General features: G+C 57.0%; 1 protein-coding gene across 1 annotated transcript in view; it reads right to left on the bottom strand.

Annotated features, from left to right (window-relative positions):
- CAMSAP3 (calmodulin regulated spectrin associated protein family member 3) overlaps positions 1-19,988 on the bottom strand; it is a 38,846-nt gene that overhangs the window by 7,019 nt on the left and 11,839 nt on the right. Inside the window, 12 exon segments of the mRNA XM_090128612.1 lie at positions 1,160-1,296; positions 3,269-4,545; positions 7,081-7,401; positions 7,404-7,597; positions 8,853-8,928; positions 9,630-9,703; positions 9,786-9,825; positions 10,645-10,738; positions 12,084-12,223; positions 13,481-13,619; positions 14,968-15,015; positions 16,294-16,326. Of these exon segments, the coding sequence (XP_089984738.1) occupies positions 1,160-1,296; positions 3,269-4,545; positions 7,081-7,401; positions 7,404-7,597; positions 8,853-8,928; positions 9,630-9,703; positions 9,786-9,825; positions 10,645-10,738; positions 12,084-12,223; positions 13,481-13,619; positions 14,968-15,015; positions 16,294-16,326 (2,573 nt within the window).

Below are 19,988 nucleotides of genomic sequence, written 5' to 3'. Positions count from 1 at the left end.
GGGGACCCCTGGGGGGCCATAGGATGAGACCCCCCCAAATCCCAGTATGGCACCACGGGGACCCCTTGCATCCCATCTATGCTCCCTATGGGGTGGGGGGGCATAGGATGAGACCCCCCCCCCCATCCCCATATGGACACTATGGGGTGGGGGAGGCCATAATGTGAGACCCCCCCCCATCCCAATCTGGCGCCATGGGGACCCCTTGCATCCCATCTATGCACCCTATGGGGTGGGGGGGGCGTAGGGTGAGACCCCTCCCATCCCCATCTGGACATTATGGGGTCTGGTGATCCCAATGTGGGCACTATGGGGTGGGGGGGGCCATAGGGTGAGATCCCCCCCCATCCCAATCTGGTGCCATGGGGACCCCTTGCATTCCACCTATGCACCTTATGGGGTGGGGGGGCGTAGGATGAGACCCCTCCCATCCCCATCTGGACATTATGGGATGGGGGGGGCCATAATGTGAGAACCCCCCCCTCCCAACACGGCACCATGGGGACCCCTTGCATCCCACCAATGCCCTCTATGGGGTGGGGGGGCCATAGGGTGAGACCCCCCCCCCCCTCCCAACATGGCACCATGGGGACCCCTTGCAGCCCACCTATGCACCCTATGGGGTGGGGGGCGCGTAGGGTGAGACCCCTCCCATCCCAATATGGACACTATGGGGTGGGGGAGGCCATAATGTGAGACCCCCCCCATCCCAATCCAGTGCCATGGGGACCCCCTGCATCCCATCTATGCACCCTATGGGGTGGGGGGGCGTAGGGTGAGACCCCTCCCATCCCAATATGGACAATATGGGGTGGGGGGGGCCATAGGGTGAGACCCCCCCCATCCCCATATAGTCACTATAGGGTCTGGTGATCCCAATGTGGGCACTATAGGATGGGGGGGGCCATAGGGTGAGACCCCCCCCATCCCCATATAGTCACTATAGGGTCTGGTGATCCCAATGTGGGCACTATAGGATGGGGGGGGCCATAGGGTGAGACCCCCCCCATCCCCATCTGGTGCCATGGGGACCCCTTGCATCCCACCAATGCCCTCTATGGGGTTGGGGTCCATAGGCTGAGCCCCATAGCGCCCCACTGGGGGGGGGGTCAGAGAGGAGGGGGGTCTCGGGGGGGGGGGGGGGGGTCGTGCCCCCCACCTGTTCTCACTGCCGTCCCTCCCCCGCCGCTCGCTCTCCCACTGGCGCCGCTGCCGAACCTCGGCACTGCGCCGCTGCTGCCGCTCCAACAGCGCCGCCCGGCGCTGCGCCATCACCGCCTCCTCCTTGTCCTCATCCTGGGGGGGGGGCAAAAGGAAGGGGGGGGGTTGGGGGGTGAGAGGGGGGCGTGGGGACGTCAGCCGGTGGTCCCGTCCCAATGCCCCCACCTCTGCCATTCCCTGTGTCCCCCCTCCCATCCCGTATCTCCCCCCTCCCCAATTCCACCCCCCCCCAGTACCCCATCACTCATCCCCCCCCCCCATTAACCCCATATCCCCCCCCCAGTACCCCCCTACCCCCCCCGTATCCCCCCCCAATAGCCGCCTACCCCCCCCATATCCCCTCCATCCCCCACAATACCTCCCACCCCCCCCAATAACCCATATCCCCCCCATATCCCCCCCAATAACCCCATATCCCCTCAATCCAGCCCTAATACCCCCCTACCCCACCCCATATCCCCCCCTAATAACCCCATATCCCCCCCAATAAACCATATCCCCCCTATATCCCCATATTCCCCCCAATAACCCCAATAACCCCATATCCCCACCAATAACCCATATCCCCCCTATATCCCCCCCAATAACCCCATATCCCCCTTATATCCTCCCCCAATAACCCATATCCCCCCCAATAACCCCATATTCCCCCCAATAACCCCAATAACCCCATATCCCCCATATATCCCCCCCCAATAACCCCATATCCCCCCCAATAACCCCATATCCCCCCCAATAACCCCAAATTCCCCGCAATAACCCCAATAACCCCATATCCCCCCCAATAACCCATATCCCCCCTATATCCCCCCCAATAACCTCATATCCCCTCGATCCCCCCCCAATACCCCCCTACCCCACCCCATTCCCCCCTAATAACCCATATCCCCCCCAATAACCCTAATAACCCCATATCCCCCCCAATAGCCCCATATCCCCCCTATATCCCCTCCCCAATAACCTATATCCCCCCCATTAACCCCATATCCCCCCTATATCCCCCCCCCAATAACCCATATCCCCCCCAATAACCCATATCCCCCCCAATAACCCCATATCCCCCCTATTTCCCCCCCCCAATATCCCGTATCCCCCCTATATCCCCCCCAATAACCCCATATCCCCCCTATATCCCCCCCCAATAACCCATATCCCCCCTATATCCCCCCCAATAACCCCATATCCCCCCCAATAACCCATATCCCCCCCCATATCTCCCCCAATAACCTCATATCCCCTCGATCCCCCCCCAATACACCCCTACCCCACCCCATATCCCCCCCAATAACCCATATCCCCCCCCAATAACCCATATCCCCCCCAATAACCCCATATCCCCTCGATCCCCCCCTAATACCCCCTTACCCCACCCCATATCCCCCCCAATAACCCCATATCCCCCCCAATAACCCCAATACCCCATATCCCCCCTAAATCCCCCCCAATAACCTCATATCCCCTCGATCCCCCCCCAATACCCCCCTCCCCACCCCATATCCCCCCCAATAACCCCATATCCCCCCCCAATAACCCCAATAACCCCATATCCCCTCCAATAACCCCATATCCCCCCTATATCCCCCCCAATAACCCATATCCCCCCTATATCCCCCCCCAATAACCCATATCCCCCCCAACAACCCCAATAACCCCACATCCCCCCAATAACCCCATATCTCCCCTATATCCCCCCCAATAACCCCAATAACCCTATATCCCCCCCAATAACCCCATATCCCCCCCAATAACCCCATATCCCCCCCCAATAACCCCAATAACCCATATCCCCCCCCAATAACCCCATATCCCCCCCAATAACCCCATATCCCCTCCAATAACCCCATATCCCCCCCATATCCCCCCCAATAACCCCATATCCCCCCCAATAACCCCATATACCCCCTATATCCCCCCCCAATAACCCATATCCCCCTATATCCCCCCCAATAACCCCATATCCCCCCTATATCCCCCCAATAACCCATATCCCCCCCAATAACCCCATATCCCCCCCACTAACCCATATCCCCCCCCCCCTCCCCCTCACCTTAAAGAAGAAGCCGACTCCCGCTCTGTGCTGCTGCCGCCCCCCGGCCCCCCCCCCCTCTTCAAGGGTGGGCGACCCCTCCAACGAATCCCCTTCGGGTTCGCCGTCCCCCTCCCCCCCCACGCCCCCCCCCAGGGGCACCTCCACCAAACTCCCCCTCCTCTCTCCGGGCGACGAAGCGTCGCTGTTTCCATCCCCGGCGGGACGAGAGGAGCGGGGCGAACCCAAATCCCCCGATGTTGGGGGGGGGGCAGCAGCGACGCCGACGGGACGGTGGGGGTCAGCATCCAGTCGTTGCGGGGTTCCCCGAATTTCCTTCCGGTTGGCGGCGGTGGGGGGGGGGCGGCTTTCGTCTTCATCATCATCATCATCATCATCAGCGGCGGCGTCGTCGTCGGAGAAATGAATGGAGGAACGGGTTTGAACCGGGACCTGGCTGGGGGAAAACTGACGCAGGTGGGGGAGGCTGTCGACATCCCTGGGGGGGCTGAGAACCCGTTGTAACGGGGGGAGCCGTAATTCGGCCGGGCGGGGGCGACGGGGGCTTTTTGGGGGCTGGGGGGGGGGCTGGGGGGGGGTGCTTGGGTTGTGATGGGGGGGGGAAGGGCGAGGGCTGGGGGTTGCGTTGCTCGATGGGGCGGCGGGCGATGGGTTCCGATTGGATTTCGGGGGCGGTGGGGGGGGGATCACCCAAGCGTGGCCCCCCCCGGGGGGGGGTCGTGGCTCACGCAGGAGCTTTTGCTGCTGCAGGTGGAGGCGCTGCATGTCCTGCTGCAGGGAGCTGAGAGCCGTGCTCAGCTGCGCCACCGCCGCGCCGTAACCGTCCTCGGCGAACGTCACCTGCTTGCGGGATTGGTTGTGTTGGTTGAGCTGGGGGGGGGGTCGCGGGGGGGTGGGTTGGGTGGCGTCGTCGTCGTCGTCGCCGTCGTCGCCCCCCCCCCCTTTTTGGAGCTGCAGGAAGGCGCTGCGGCCGAGGCGCTGGCGGTGTTTGGCGAAAATGGCTTCGATGCGTTGCTTCTGAGCTTCGATGGCTCGGCGTTTTTCTTCCAGCCTGGCACCCAGTTGGTTCAATTCGACGCTCAGGGTTTTGCCGTTGTCACCGGCGGGGGGGTTTTCGTCGCGTAAATCCGGGGGTCCCGATGCGGTGGTTGAAAGCGGGGTGGCGGTGCTGTGGGGGGGGGGGCTGCCGCTCACTGCTGCTTCTTCCAGGTGTTTCTTGCGCTCGGCGAAGCTGGTCATGCGTACGGGGGGGGCGGGGGGGGGTTTTGGGGGGTCACCTATGGGAGGGGAAGGGAGAAAGAGAGGTGAGTTTTAGGGTGGGGGGCACCTGGTGGGATGTCAAATCCAACGCCCCCCCCAATGGATTGGACTTTCGGAGTGCAGTTCAGGGAGTCACCGCTAGGGGGCGCTCTCCATGGGGGAAACAATAGGGTGCTGTCACTTTAAGGGGTGTCACCGCTCAGGGGGCAGTTTTGGGGGGTCGCCTGAGGATGGGGAGAAAGGGGGGAGGTTTAGAGGGGTGGGTTTTGGGGTTGGGGGGGGCACCTGGTGGGATGTTAACACCCCCCCCCCCAATGGGTTTTACTTTCAGAGAGTGCAGTTCGCAGAGTCACCGCTAGGGGGCGCTCTCCATAGGGGAAATAATAGGGTGGTGTCACTTTAAGAGGCGTCACCACTCAGTGCAAGTTTTGGGGGGTCGCCTGAGGATGGGGAGAAAGGGGGGAGGTTTAGAGGGGTGGATTTTGGGGGTGGGGGGGGGGGGCACCTGGTGGGATGTTAACCCCCCCCCAAAGAGGGTTGGACATTCAGAGAGTGCAGTTCGCAGAGTCACCGCTAGGGGGCGCTCTCCATGAGGGAAACAATAGGGTGGTGTCACTTTAAGGGGTGTCACTGCTGAGGGGGCAGTTTTGGGGGGTTGCCTGACGAGGGGGGGAACCGGGGGGGGCTTAGAGTGGTGGATTTTGGGGGGGGGCACCTGGTAGGATGTCAAACCCCCCCCAGTGGGTTGGACTTTCGGAGTGCAGTTCAGGGGGTCACCACTAGGGGGCGTTCTCCATAGGGGAAATAATAGGGTGGTGTCACTTTAAGGGGTGTCACCGCTCAGGGGGCAGTTTTGGGGGGTCGCCTGAGGATGGGGAGAAAGGGGGGAGGTTTAGAGGGGTGGATTTTGGGGGTGGGGGGGGCACCTGGTGGGATGTTAACACCCCCCCCAATGGGTAGGACTTTCAGAGTGCAGTTCGGGGAGTCACCGCTAGGGGGCGCCCTCCATAGGGGAAATAATAGGGTGGTGGCACTTCAAGGGGTGTCACCGCTCAGGGGGCAGTTTTGGGGGGTCGCCTGAGGATGGGGAGAAAGGGGGGAGGTTTAGAGGGGTGGATTTTGGGGGTGGGGTGGCACCTGGTGGGATGTTAACACCCCCCCCAAAGTGGGTTGGACATTCAGAGAGTGCAGTTCAGGGAGTCGCCACTAGGGGGCGCTCTCCATAGGGGAAATAATAGGGTGCTGTCACTTTAAGAGGCATCAGCTCTGATGGGGGCAATTTTGGGGGGTCGCCTGAGGAGCGGGGGGGGAGAAGTTGAGGGGGGGGGGGAGAGAAGGTGGGGGGGGCTTTTTAGGGCGGTGAACTTTAGGGGGGAGCCTCTGGTGGGGGTGTCACCCCCCCCCCCCATCCCCAATGGGTGCGGACTTCAGGGGTGCTGTTCGCGGTTTCACCAGTAGGGGGCGCTCTTCAGTGGGGAAATAATGGGGCGGTGTCACTTTAAGGGGTGACCCTATTTGGGGTTTCTCTTTTTGGGGTGAGCCTTTTTGGGGTGTCCCTATAAGGGGAGGGTTCCCTTTTTGGGGTTTCCATTTTTAGGGTGTCCCTATAAGGGTTTCCCTTTTTGGGGTGCCTCTTTTAGGGGGTGACCCTTTTTGGGGTGTCCCTATAAGGGGGGCAGTTCCCTTTTTGGGGTTTACATTTTTGGGGTGCCTCTTTTAGGGGGTGACCCTTTTGGGGGTTTTTCTTTAAGGGGGTGACTCCTTTTGGGGTTTCCCTTTTTGGAGTTTCCTTTTAGGGGTGTCCCTATAAGGGGGGGTTTCCCTATTTGGGGTGTCCCTATAAGAGGTGTCTCTTTTTGGGGTGCCTCTTTAAGGGGGTTTCCCTTTTAGGGTTTCCCTTTTTAGGGTTTCCCTTTTTGGGGGTTTCCCCTTTGGGGGCGTCCCTATAAGTGGGGGTTTCCCTTTTAGGGTTTCCCTTTGGGGGTTTCCCTTTTTAGGGATTCCCTTTTTGGGGGTGACCCTTTTAGGGGTGTCCCTATAAGGGGGGGGGGTCCCTTTTTGGGGTTTCCCTTTTAGAGGTGTCCCTATAAGGTGTTTCCCTTTTAGGGGCATCCCTATAATTGGGTTTTCCCTTTTAGGGTTTCCCTTTTGGCGGTTTCCCTTCTGGGGTCCTTCCTATAAATGGGGGTTTCCCTTTTAGGGTTTCCCTTTTGGGGGTTTCCCTTTTGGGGGTTTCCCTTTTAGGTTCGTCCCTATAAGTGGGGGTTTCCCTTTTAGGGTTTCCCTTTTAGGGTTTCCCTTTTGGGGGTTTCCCTTTTAGGGTCGTCCCTATAAGTGGAGGTTCCCCTTTTAGGGTTTCCCTTTTAGGGTTTCCCTTTTGGTGGTTTCCCTTTTGGGGTCCTCCCTATAAATGGGGGTTTCCCTTTTAGGGTTTCCCTTTTGGTGGTTTCCCTTTTGGGGTCGTCCCTATAAGTGGAGGTTCCCCTTTTAGGGTTTCCCTTTTAGGGTTCCCCTTTTAGGGTTTCCCTTTATTTGGGGGGGTCAGTCCTTACCTTTCACTCCCCCCCTCTTCCCATCGTCGCCGTCCTCTTTCACCCCATCCATTTTCCCCCCTTTCTGCAGCTCGGCGGCGGGGTCTCCTTTGATGTGGGGGGGGGTTTCCCTCATAGGGGGGGGGTCACCTTTCGGGATTCCATCCTCGCCCCCCCCGGGGGAATGCAGATAAAAGGCGGCGGGGGCTCCTTCGGGTAAAAGCCTCTGCGTCCCCTGGATGATCTGCAGAGCTTCCTCGATGCTCGGGGGGGGGGGAGAAGGGGACGTTTTTTGGGGGGGGGGGCCACCATTTGGGGGGGGGCGCTGCGACGATGCAGGGCGGCGTGGGGGGGGGGCAAAGCCAAACTGTCGCTGCTGGCTGAACGAGCCAACGGGCCGCCGCCCCCCCCCCCCCCCAGGACCCCCCCCCCGACATTGCCAGCCCCCCCCCCCAAAGGGTTTTTGCCCATCACGATGTCGACGTCGCTGTCTAAACCGAAGGGGATGCTGAAGGAAACGGCCTGAGACAGGGGGTGGCTGCGGGGGGGGGGCAAGAAAAATTGGGGGGGGGTCAGAATGGGGGGTCACGATTCGGTCACACAGCCCCCTCCCCTATAAATAGCCCTATAGAGGGGTGGCCCCATATCACCCCCCCCTCCCCCCCATTGAACGCCTCATGTTCCCCCCCCCACTGCCCCCCCCCTCCCCTAAGGACCCCCCCCCATCACTGCCCCAAGAATCCCCCCATAGATCCTCAGGACCCCCCCTGTTGCCCACCCCCACAACCCCATAGAGGGGCTGCCCATAGCACCCCCCCAGCCCCCCCAATTCCCCCTTTATCCCCCCCCAGGACCCCACCATCACTGCCCCCCCCCTCAAGAATCCCCCCCCATAGATCCTCAGGACCCCCCCCCTGCTGCCCCCCCCAGCCCCACAGCATCCCCCCATTGATCCCCACAACCCCCCCCCCTCAATTCCCCCTTTATCACCCCCCCAAAAACCCCCATCACAGCCCACCCCCCCCCAAGAATCCCCCCCCCATAAATCCTCAGCCCCCCCCCCATTCCTCCCCCCCCCAGCCCTATAGAGTGGCTGCCCCATAGCGCCCACCCCCCCCCCATTGAACGCCCCGTGTTCCCCAATGCCCCCCCATAGATCCTCAGGACCCCCCTGTTGCCCCCCCCAGCCCCACAGCATCCCCCCATTGATCCCCACAACCCCCCCCCCAATTCCCCCTTTATCCCCCCCCAGGACCCCCCCCCAGAATCCCCCCACAGATCCTCAGGACCCCCCCTGCTGCCCCCCCCCAGCCCCATAGAAGGGCTGCCCCATCACCCCCCCCCCCCAAATCCCCCTATATCCCCCACCTCCCCCCCCCCAAAACCCCCACATCACCCCACCCTCCCAAAGCCCCCCCCCATCACCCCCCCCCCCAAATCCCCCTTTATCCCCCATCTGCCCCCCCCAGACCCTCAGGACCCCCCCCCAAATCCCCCTTTGTCCCCCCATCTGACCCCCCAACCCCCCCCCAAAATCTGCCCCCCCCCCCCAAGCCCCTCAGGACCCCCCCCCCCAAATCCTCCCCCCCCCAATTCCCCTTCATCTGCCCCCCCCCCCCCCTCAAACACTGGGACCCACATCTACCCCATAACTTCACCCCCCCCACCCCCTTTTTCCCCCCCCACCCCAGCACCCAGGCGCCCCCCCCCAAAAATCATGCCAGCTCCGTATCTGCCCCCCCCCCCCACTCCCCTGACCCCCCCAACCCGTGCCCCCCCCCCGACCCCCCCACCTCAGCGGATTCTTGCTCCATCCTTTACCGAAGCCCCCCTCGGTGTGGGGCAGAGAAGGGGAGTGGGGCAGAGAACCTGGGGGGGGGGGCACAGTGTTACCCCCACAACCCCCCCCCCTAAAATATGACCCCCCCCCCAAACCCCACAGCCCCCCATTACACCCCATACAACACTCACAATCCCATAACCCCCCCCATAAGGTTCCCACCCCATAGAATTAGAGCCCCCCCCATCCCCATAGCCCCCCCCCACTACACCCCTATAAACCCTCAGACCCCCCCATGACCCCCCCCACACCTCAGACCCCCCCCATGACCCAAAAAGCCCCCCCACAGCCCCATAACCCCCCTCTATCCCCCACAACCCCACAGCCCCCCATTACACCCCATAGAACACTCACAATCCCATAACCCCCCCAGAAGCACCCCCACAATAAAATTAACCCCCCCCCCCACATGACCCCCCCACACCTCAGACCCCCCCCTCGCACCCCCACAGCCCCCCCGCACCCCCCCCAACCCCATAACCCCCCATAACCCCCCACAACCCCACAGCCCCCCCATTACACCCCATACAACACTCACAACCCCATAACCCCCCCAGAAGCCCCCCCCAATAAAATTAACCCCCCCCCCCACGACCCCCCCACACTTCAGACCCCCCCCTACACCCCCACAGCCCCCCCGCACCCCCCCCAGCCCCATAACCTCCCTCTACCCCCCCAAACCCCAACCCCCACCCCCCCATTTTGGGGGTGTGTGGGGGGGGGGTCTCACCTTGGGACCCCCGCAGGGAGGTGGGCGACGGTCCCCCCGGCAGCAACGGGTGGCGGAAGTTGAAGCCAGGAGAGCTTTAATCAGGGGATTAATTAAAACGGGGGTGTTAATTAACCTCCCCCCCCCCCCTCAACATCTCCCCCCCCCCCCCCCCACCTGATGTCGGGGCTCAGCGCATCAGCCGTGATTGGAGACTCTGCAAAAAAAAAAAGGGGGGGGGGTGTTGGGAATGACCCCCCCCTAAGTGCACCGGAACCCCCACCCCCATCCCAGTGCCCCCCCCCGCAGCATAATGGGTCCCCCCCCCCCCATCCCCATACTGGGAAATCCCCCCCCCCCAATCCCAGTCCTCCCAGTAACACCCCAACCCCATACTGGGGCTCATTATCCCCATCCCAGTGCCCCCCCCCCTCATATTGGGACCCCCCCCAGCCCAACTCCCAGTGCTCCCAGTGCCCCCCCATCCCACATTAAGACCCCCTGTGCCCCCCCCAACCCACAGTGGGACCCCCAGACCCACCCCAATTACCCCACCGCCCCCCCACCCAACACTGAGACCCCCAGACCCCCCCCAATTACCCCACCGCCCCCCCACCCAACACTGAGACCCCCAGACCCCCCCAAATTGCCCCATTACCCCCCCACTCCACACTGAGACCCCCAGACCCCCCCCAATTACCCCATTGCCCCCCCCCCACACCCCATACTGAGATCCCATTGCCCCCCCCTTACCCTGCACCCCACAGTGGGACCCCCAGACCCCCCCCCATTACCCCACCGCCCCCTCACCCCACATTGAGACCCCCAGACCCCCCCCCCATTACCCCACTGCCCCCCCACCCCACACCGAGACCCCCAGACCCCCCCCCAATTACCCCATTACCCCCCCACACCCCATATTGAGACCCAATTACCCCACTGACCCCCCCCCCACATTGAGACCCCCAGACCCCCCCCAATTACCCCACCACCCCCCCCACCCCACACTGAGACCCCCCAGACCCCCCCCCATTACCTGTCCCCCCCCCCACATGTGGGGGCCGCACAAACCCGGGTCGCTGCACTTCGAAGCACAGAAAGAGTTCGGCCAGCAGAGCACAAACGTTGAGCTGGGGGGGGCGAAATGGCACCCATGGGACCCAATGGCACCCATGGGCCCCAATGGCACCCAATGGAAACCTATGGCACTCAATGGCACCCATGGGACCCAATGGCACCCAATGGAAACCTATGGCACTCAATGGCACCCATGGGACCCAATGGCACCCAATGGAAACCTATGGCACTCAATGGAACCCTATAGCACCCAATGGCACCCATGGGACCCAATGGCACCCAATGGAAACCTATGGCACTCAATGGAACCCTATAGCACCCAATGGCACCCATGGGACCCAATGGCACCCAATGGCATCTAATGGCACTCAATGGAACCCTATAGCACCCAATGGCACCCATGGGCCCCAATGGCACCCAATGGAAACCTATGGCACTCAATGGAACCCTATGGCACCCTATGGCACCCAATGGCACCCATGGGCCCCAATGGCACCCAATGGCACTCAATGGAACCCTATGGCACCCAATGGCACCCATGGCACCCAATGGAACCCTATGGCACTCAATGGAACCCCATGGCACCCAATGGAACCCAACTGAACCCTATGGAACCCAATGCACACCCAATGGCACCCATAGCACCCTTTGGCACCCTATGGAACCCAATGGCATCCAATGGCACGCATGGAGCCCAATGGCACCCATAGCACCCTATGGCATTCAATGGCACTCAATGGCATCCAATGGCACCCATAGCACCCAATGGCAGCCATGGCACCCGTGGCACCCAGTGGAACCCAACAGAACCCAACGGCACCCAATGGAACCCAATGGAACCCAATGGCACCCAACGGCACCCAATGGCACCCAATGGAACACTATGGAACACTATGGCACTCCATGGCATCCGATGGCACCCAATGGCATCCAATGGCACCCAACAGAACCCAATGGCACCCAACGGACACCCCATCCCCCCCACTCCCTCCCCACTCCCCCCATTCCCCCCTTCGCCCCCCCACCCCCCTGTTGCCCCCATCTCCCCACATCCCCCCCCCCCCATTCGCTCCATTCCCCCCATCTCCCCCCCCACGTCCTCCCCCCCCCTCGTTTCTCCCCCCATTTCCCCCCAACCCCCCCACCCCCACATTGCCCCCCCCATGTTCCCCCCACCCCCCCCGTTTCCTCCCATTCTCCCCCCACTCCCCCACGTTCCCCCCCCACATCCCCCCCATCCCCCCCCGTCCCCCCCCACGTTGCCCCCCACGTTCCCTCCATTCCCCCCAACGTTGCCCCCCCATTCCCCCCATCCCCCCCACGTCCCCCCCCCACGTTTCCCCCCATCCCCCCATGTTCCCCCCCACGCCCCCCCCCCCCGTTGCCCCCCCCCCCCACCTTGATGGCAGCCGGCATGTACAGCAGGTCCTCCAACGCCAGGGGGCAGCGCAGCCTCAGATGCCGGCAGCAGAACTCCCTCACCAGCTGCAGGTTGTACAGACTGTCCGCCACCGACATCGGCTCCTTCAGGCACACCTCTGCGGGTTCGGGGGGCACGATATGAGCGCGATATGGGCGCGATACGGCGCGATATGGCACGATATGATGCGATATGGGCGCGATATGGGCGCGATACGGCGCGATATGGCACGATATGGGCGCGATATGGCACCATATGGCACGACATGGCACGATACTGGGGGATGCCCCACTGCCCCCCCCCACCTCCCACCCTACAACCAGCACGGCCAGAGTCCCCCCCCCCCACAGCCCCACTAATACCCCCCTATTAACTCCATTAATTATCCCCCTATTAACCCCATTAATTCCCCCCCATTAACCCCATTAATTACCCCCATTAACCCCAATAATTCCCCCCCTATAACCCCCAACCCCATTAATTACCCCCATATTGCTCCTAATCCCATTAATTATCCCCCCTATTAACCCCATTAATTCCCCCCCCATTCACCCCATTAATTACCCCATTACCCCTAATAACCCCATTAATATCCCTCCATATTAACCCATCCCCATTAATTATCCCCATATTGTCCCCTATTAACCCCATTAATAACCCCCCATATTAACCCATCCCCATTAATTACCCCCCTATTACCCCCAATTAACCCAATTAATGACCCCCCAATTAACCCAATTAATTACCCTCCAGCCTCAACCCATCAGGGCAGTAATAATGAACGGCTGCAGCCCACGCCCCCCCCATTAATCACCCCCATATCCACCCCATTAATTCCCCCCCCCCATTAACTACCCCCCCCCCCAAATTAACCCAATTAATTACCCTCCAGCCTCAACCCATCAGGGCAGTAATAATGAATGGCTGCAGCCAACGCCCCCCCCGTTAATCACCCCCATATCCACCCCATTAATTCCCCCCTCCATTAACTACCCCCCCCCCAATTAACCCAATTAATGACCCCCCAATTAACCCAATTAATTACCCTCAATCCTCAACCCATCAGGGCAGTAATAATGAATGGCTGCAGCCAACGCCCCCCCCATTAATCACCCCCATATCCACCCCATTAATTCCCCCCCCTCCCTTTATTAACCCAATTAACTGACCCCCTATTAACCCAATTAATGACCCCCCAATTAGCCCAATTAATTACCCTCCAGCCTCAACCCATCAGGGCAGTAATAATGACTGGTTGCAGCCAACGCCCCCCCCATTAATCACCCCCATATCCACCCCATTAATTCCCCCCCCCATTAGCTACCCCCCCCCAATTAACCCAATTAATGCCCCCCCAATTAACGCAATTAATTACCCTCCAGCCTCAGCGCATCGGGGCAGTAATAATGAATGGTTGCAGCCAACGCCCCCCCGTTTGCCAAATCTTTCAACCCCCCCACGGGGGGGAAGCAGGGGCTGTGCCGGGGGGGCACTTTATCCTTCCGGTACCGGATCTGTTGGGGGGGGGGGGGGGGGGGGGGGGGATTAATTAATTAATTAACTAATTAATAATTAATAATATTTATTTTTTGGGGGGGGGGGAGGGGGCACAGCACACACATTTCCCCCCCCCCCATATTTATATATATATACACATAAACACTGCAGGCGGCATGCTGGGGGGGGGGGGCTTAATTATGGGGGGGGGCACGGCACGTGGACAGACAGACGGATGGACGGCGGCTCCGGATGTGCCCCCCCCCCCCCCAAAAAAATATATATATAATGGGGGGGGCTAAAGGGTGACCCCCCCTCAAATAAATGGGGTATAATTGGGGGGGGGATTAAAGGGGTGACCCCCCCGAAATAAATGGGGTATAATTGGGTTGAGGGGGGGTCAAAGGGATGACCCCCCCCCCAAAAATAAATGGGGTATAATTGGGGGGGGGGTCAAAGGGGTGACCCCCCCCCAAATGGTGTATAACTGGGGGGGGGGGGCAAAGGGGAGACCCCCCCTCAATAAATAGGGTATAATTAGGGGGGGGTCAAAGGGGTGACGCCCCCCCCCCCCCCCCAAATAAATGGGGTATAATTGGGTTGGGGGGGGTCAAAAAAGGTGACCCCCCCCTCAATAAATGGGGCATAATTGGGGGGGGGGGGGGTTAAAGTGTGACCCCCCCCCAAATAAATGGGGTATAATTGAGGGGGGGGGAGCAAAGGGGTGACCCCCCCCCCAAAATAAACGGGGTAAAATGGAATTGGGGGGGGGGGGGGGCAAAGAGGTGACCCCCCCCCCCTCAATAAATAGGGTATAATGGAATGGGGGGGGGGGGCACATGGGGTGTCCTATAGAATTTATTGGGGGGGGGGCTGTGAAGGTGGAGACCCCCCCCAAATAAATCCCAATGGGGGGGGGGGGGGGGGCGCAGAGCAGGAGCGTGGGGGGGCTTTTTTTTGGGGGGGGGTCAAAATGATGCCCCCCCCCCCCCCCCAAACAAATGGGGGACAATGTAATGGGGGGGCTCTAATACTTTATGGGGGGGGGGGCACAAGGCTGTACTGTTTTGAGTGGGGGGGGGCACACAGGCTGCCCTATTCCCCAATGCAATTTCGTGGGGGGGGGGGGGGCACAATTTAATTTGGGGGGGGGGGGCACATAAAGTGACTCCCAATGCTGCCCCCCCCCCTCCAATATAATCTATAGGGCGGTGGGGGGGGGGGGGTGCAAAAGCAGAGCCCCCCCCGCTTAAAATAAAACCCAATGGGGGGGGGCACATAGCAGGAGCCTGGGGGGGGGGGTGGCATTTTTTTGGGGGGGGGGTTGTGCCCCCCCCATTTTTTTTGGGGGGGGGGATACGTTACCACTGGAGGTTTATTGCCCGATTCCTTCAAACAAAAGGCGATGGCGTGCTGGGGGGGGGGGGAAGGGAGGAGGGGGGGGGGCACAGAGAAATCCCATCAACGCGGGGGGGGCACAAATAAATAACCCCCCCCCCCATGCAGCCAAGCATTCACCCCCCCGCCCCCCCCCCCCGCAAGAAAACATTCATTATTATCGCTGTATATATAAATGGGGGGGGGTCTGTCTGTCCATCTCTGTGCCCCCCCCCTTAAAAAAATAAAATGGGGGGGGGGGCACAGGGGGTTATTTTGGTGCCCCCCCCCCCGCGGTTATAGACGTGATCACGTGACCCCCCCCCCCCCAAAAAAAAACCCCACATGCGTTGTTCCACCCCCCCCCCCCCTCCATCGCTGCATGCGGAGTTTATGGGGGGGGGGGAGGATGCTGAGGGGGGGGGCAGTGTGACCCCCCCTCCATGTGGTTTTTTTTTTGGGGGGGGGGGGGACAAAAGTCAATTAATTGGGTTTTTTTTGGGGGGGGGCAACAGGATGGGGGAGGAGCATCCAAGATTGGGGGGGGGGCATATCATAAGCCCCCCCCCCAAAAAAAATCCACATGGGGGGGGGCATATTTCATTTTTGGGGGGGGGTATAGAACTCATTGGGGGGGGTCCCATATCCCTTTTTTTTGGGTGGGGGTCCATTGGGGGGGGGTCACATAAACCAGTTTATTTTGGGGGGGGGCTCAATTATTGGGGGGGGGTCCATCTTTTCTTTCTGGGGGGGTCACAAAACCCCCTTTTCTGGGGGGGGGTCCACACCCCGTATGTGGGGGGGGGTCCCATATCTGATTTTTTTGGGGGGTCCACACCCCATTTTGGGGGGGGGTCCATCTCCCAATTATGGGGGGGGTCCACTTCCTATTTTGGGGGGGGGGCCCATATTTCCATTTTGGGGGGGGTCCCATCCCCCTTTTTTTTTGTGGGGGGGGTTCATATCCCCATTTAGGGGGGTCTCTCCTAACCCCCATTTTTTTTGGGGGGGGGTAACATTTTTTCTTTTTTTTGGGGGGGGCTCTGCAGACTCCATTTGTGGGGGGGTCACAGACCCATTTTTTTGGGGGGGGGTCTCAATTTTTTTTTTTTGTTGGGGGGGGGGGGCACAGCTCCCAGCATCCTCTGCTCCATCACCCCAGGGTTGGGGGGGGAGGGGGGGTCAGAAATCTGCCCCCCCCACCCCATTGATTTGGAAAGGGGGGGGGGGGCACAATGCAGGCAGTGCAAGGTGGGGGGGGGTGCAGAGTGGAGGGGGGGGGCGCGGGGGGGGGCAAAGAGAACCCCCACTTACAGGCACCAATTTCCAATACCAGCGGGTGGGGCACTGAGAGCGGGGAGAGAGAAGAGGGGGGGGGTCAGGTTTTTGGGGGGGGGGCACCCCAAAACCAAGGGGGGGAGAAATGGGGGGGGGGAACCCGAAAAACAAAGTGGGGGGGGGGGTGGAAATTAATGATGGGGAATTGGGGGGGGGGGGCCTCAAAAGCAATGGGGGGTCATGGGGGGGGGCAAAATCAAATGGGGGGGTCCTATTAATTGGGGGGGGGGGGAATTAATGATGGGGAATTGGGGGGGGGCCTCAAAAGCAATGGGGGACTGGGGGGGGGGCCAAAATCAAATGGGGGGGGAGAGAAATTAATAATGGGGAATTGGGGGGGGGGGCTCAAAAGCAATGGGGGGCTGGGGGGGGGCAAAATCAAATGGGGGGGGGATGGAAATTAATGATGGGGAATTTGGAGGGGGGGGGCAAAATGAATGGGGGGGGGCTGTTATGGGGGGGGTTGTGGGGTAATTATGGGGGGGGGGTCCTAAAATTAATAGAGGTTAATTGGGGGGGGTTCTCAAAACTAATTGGGGTTAATTGGGGGGGGGTTTCATCACCGGGGGGGGGGCAAAATGAATGGGGGGGGGAATTGGGGGGGGAATATGGGGGAGGGGGGTTATAGGATAATTATGGGGGGGGTCCCAAAACTAACAGGGGTTAATTGGGGGGGGGGGTCCCATAATTAATAGGGGTTAATTGGGGGGGGTCCCATCATTGAGGGGGGGGGGATAAAAATTAATGATGGGGAATTTGGGGGTGAGGGGGGGAAATGAATGGGGGGGGGGCAGTTATGGGGGGGCTTATGGGGTAATTATGGGGGGGGTCCCAAAATTAATGAGGGTTAATTGGAGGGGGGGTCCCATAATTAATAGGGGTTAATTGGGGGGGGTCCCATCACCGGGGGGGGGTGATAGAAATTAATGATTGGGAATTTGGGGGGGGGGCAACGAAGCGGCAGCGATGGGAGCGGCCCCCCCCCCTAATTAATAATGACCCCCCCCCGGATTGCTAATTAATAGGAAATTAATAGGGATTACTTAATAGGGATGAATTGGAAGAAGGGGAGGTGGGAGTGAATGAGGGAATTAATTGGAAAGGGTGGGAAAAAATTAATTAATTGAAATTAATGAGGAATTAATGACGGGAAATGGATTTGGAGAGAATTAATTGGAGGGAATTAATTGGAAAGGGTGGGAAAAAATTAATTAAAAATAAATAAATAACTGGGGAGGTTGATTTCGAGAGCCGAATCATTAATTAAGAAGCGCCGGGGATTAATTAATTAATTAAAAGCTTTCGGGAATAATAATTGAAAAGTCAATTTGTGAATGATTAAAAGATTGTAATTAATTAATAATAATTGAGATATTTGAGAAAATAACCCAAAAATTGTTGTTTTTTTTTTTTTTAATTAAGGAATTTTAGAAATTAATTGAGGAAATTAATTATCAATCGAGCAAAAAATTAATAAATGAATTAAGTTCGGAAATCAGTTTAAAATTATTTAAATATCGATCTGAAAAATTAAGAAAATTAATTCCGTTAATTAAATCGTAAATTAATTAAAAAGGCTGAAAGAATGACTTGAAAACGTCTGAAAAGTTCATTTAAAAAATCAATTAATTAAAATAATAAAAATTAATTAACATAATGACACTTAAAACTCGGAAGTAAGAAAAGTAATTAAAAAAGAATCATTAAGAAGTTTAAAAAAATCAGCTCAGAAACATTAATTAAAATTAATGAAGAAACGGGAAAAAAATCAATTAAAAAAGTATCAAAAATTAATTAAGAAAATCGAATGGGAAACAAAATTAATAAATAATTAAAAATCTCTTTGAAATCGTTGAAAACGCTTCGTTAATTGATAATTCATTAACGAGTATTGCCTCGCTTTAATAACTCGTTAAAAGCAATTCGTTAATAATAAAACATAATTAATAAAATAAAATATTAATTATATTTATAAACATACACGTTTATAACAACTATTAATCAATTAATAAGCAATAATTCATTAAGCAGCAGTTAAAAACGATTCGTCAATAGAACTGAAAATAGCTCATTAATTATTTAAACTAATTAATTAAAGTAACTAATTTCTTTGACTAACATTAATTAAGCGATTGAAATCGATTCATTAATAATCAATCCTCGCAAAATAATTAAGAACCAATTAAAGGGCGTTCATTAAAAACCGGCCCTCGAAAAGCCAGCCAGAAATAATTAATAATTATGGAGATAATTAACTGAGTAATCAACTAATTAATAGGAAAACAATTAATAGGAAAAAATAATGAAAAGTATTAATTAAACAAATAATTAATAAGAAAAAAAAATAAAAATTCACTAAGTAATTAATGGCTAATAATCCAAAAATCATTTAAAAAAAATACAAATAAAGCCGTTAATAAAAATCATTAATTATTCAGTTCCAATTAAAGGCAGAAATAGGAGCCCCCCCCATATTAATAATAGCGCCGTGCCCCCCCATTAATAATTGCCCCCCATTAATAATTGCCCCCCCATTAATAATAAATAGCGCCGGGCCCCCCCATTAATAATTGCCCCCATTAATAATAATAGCACTGTGCCCCCCCCATTAATAATTGCCCCAATTAATAATAGCACCCTGTGCCCCCCCCATTAATAATAAATAGCACTGTGCCCCCCCAATTAATAACAGCACTGTCCCCCCCATATTAATAATAGCCCCCCCATTAATAATAATAGCACTGTGCCCCCCCATATTAATAACAGCCCCCCCATTAATAATTGCATTGTGCTCCCCATTAATAATAATAGCACTGTGCCCCCCCCAATTAATAACAGCACTGTGCCCCCCCAATTAATATTAGCACTCTGTGCCCCCCCATATTAATAACAGCCCCCCCATTAATAACAGCACCCTGCGCCCCTCCATTAATATTAATATTAGCGCTGTGCCCCCCCATATTAATAATAACACTCTGTGCCCCCCCCAATTAATAACAGCCCCCCCATTAATAATTGCACTGTGCCCCCCATTAATAATAAATAGCACTGTGCCCCCCCAATTAATAATAATAGCACCCTGTGCCCCCCCTGTGCCCCCCCAATTAATAACAGCGCTGTGGCCCCCCAATTAATAATAGCACTGTGCCCCCTCATATTAATAATAGCCCCCCCATTAATAATAGCACTGTGCCCCCCATTAATAATAGCACTGTGCCCCCCCATATTAATAACAGCCCCCCCATTAATAATTGCAACCTGCGCCCCCCCATTAATAATAATAGCACCCTGTGCCCTCCCAATTAATATTAATATTAGCACTGTGCCCCCCCATATTAATAACAGCCCCCCCATTAATAACAGCGCTATGCCCCCCCATATTAATAATTGCCCCCCCATTAATAATTGCAGTGTGCCCCCCCATATTAATAACAGCCCCCCCATTAATAATAGCACCCTGCACCCCCCCATTAATAATAACAGCACTGTGCCCCCCCAATTAATAACAGCACTGTGCCCCCCCATATTAATAACAGCCCCCCCATTAATAATAATAGCACTGTGCCCCCCCATATTAATAACAGCCCCCCCATTAATAATTGCATTGTGCTCCCCATTAATAATAATAGCACTGTGTCCCCCCCAATTAATAACAGCACTGTGCCCCCCCA

This window comes from Phasianus colchicus, chromosome 34, assembly GCF_987193195.1.
Source record: "Phasianus colchicus chromosome 34, bPhaCol1.hap1.1, whole genome shotgun sequence".
NCBI lineage: Eukaryota > Metazoa > Chordata > Aves > Galliformes > Phasianidae > Phasianus > Phasianus colchicus.
This window is presented reverse-complemented; position numbering and strand designations above follow the sequence as displayed.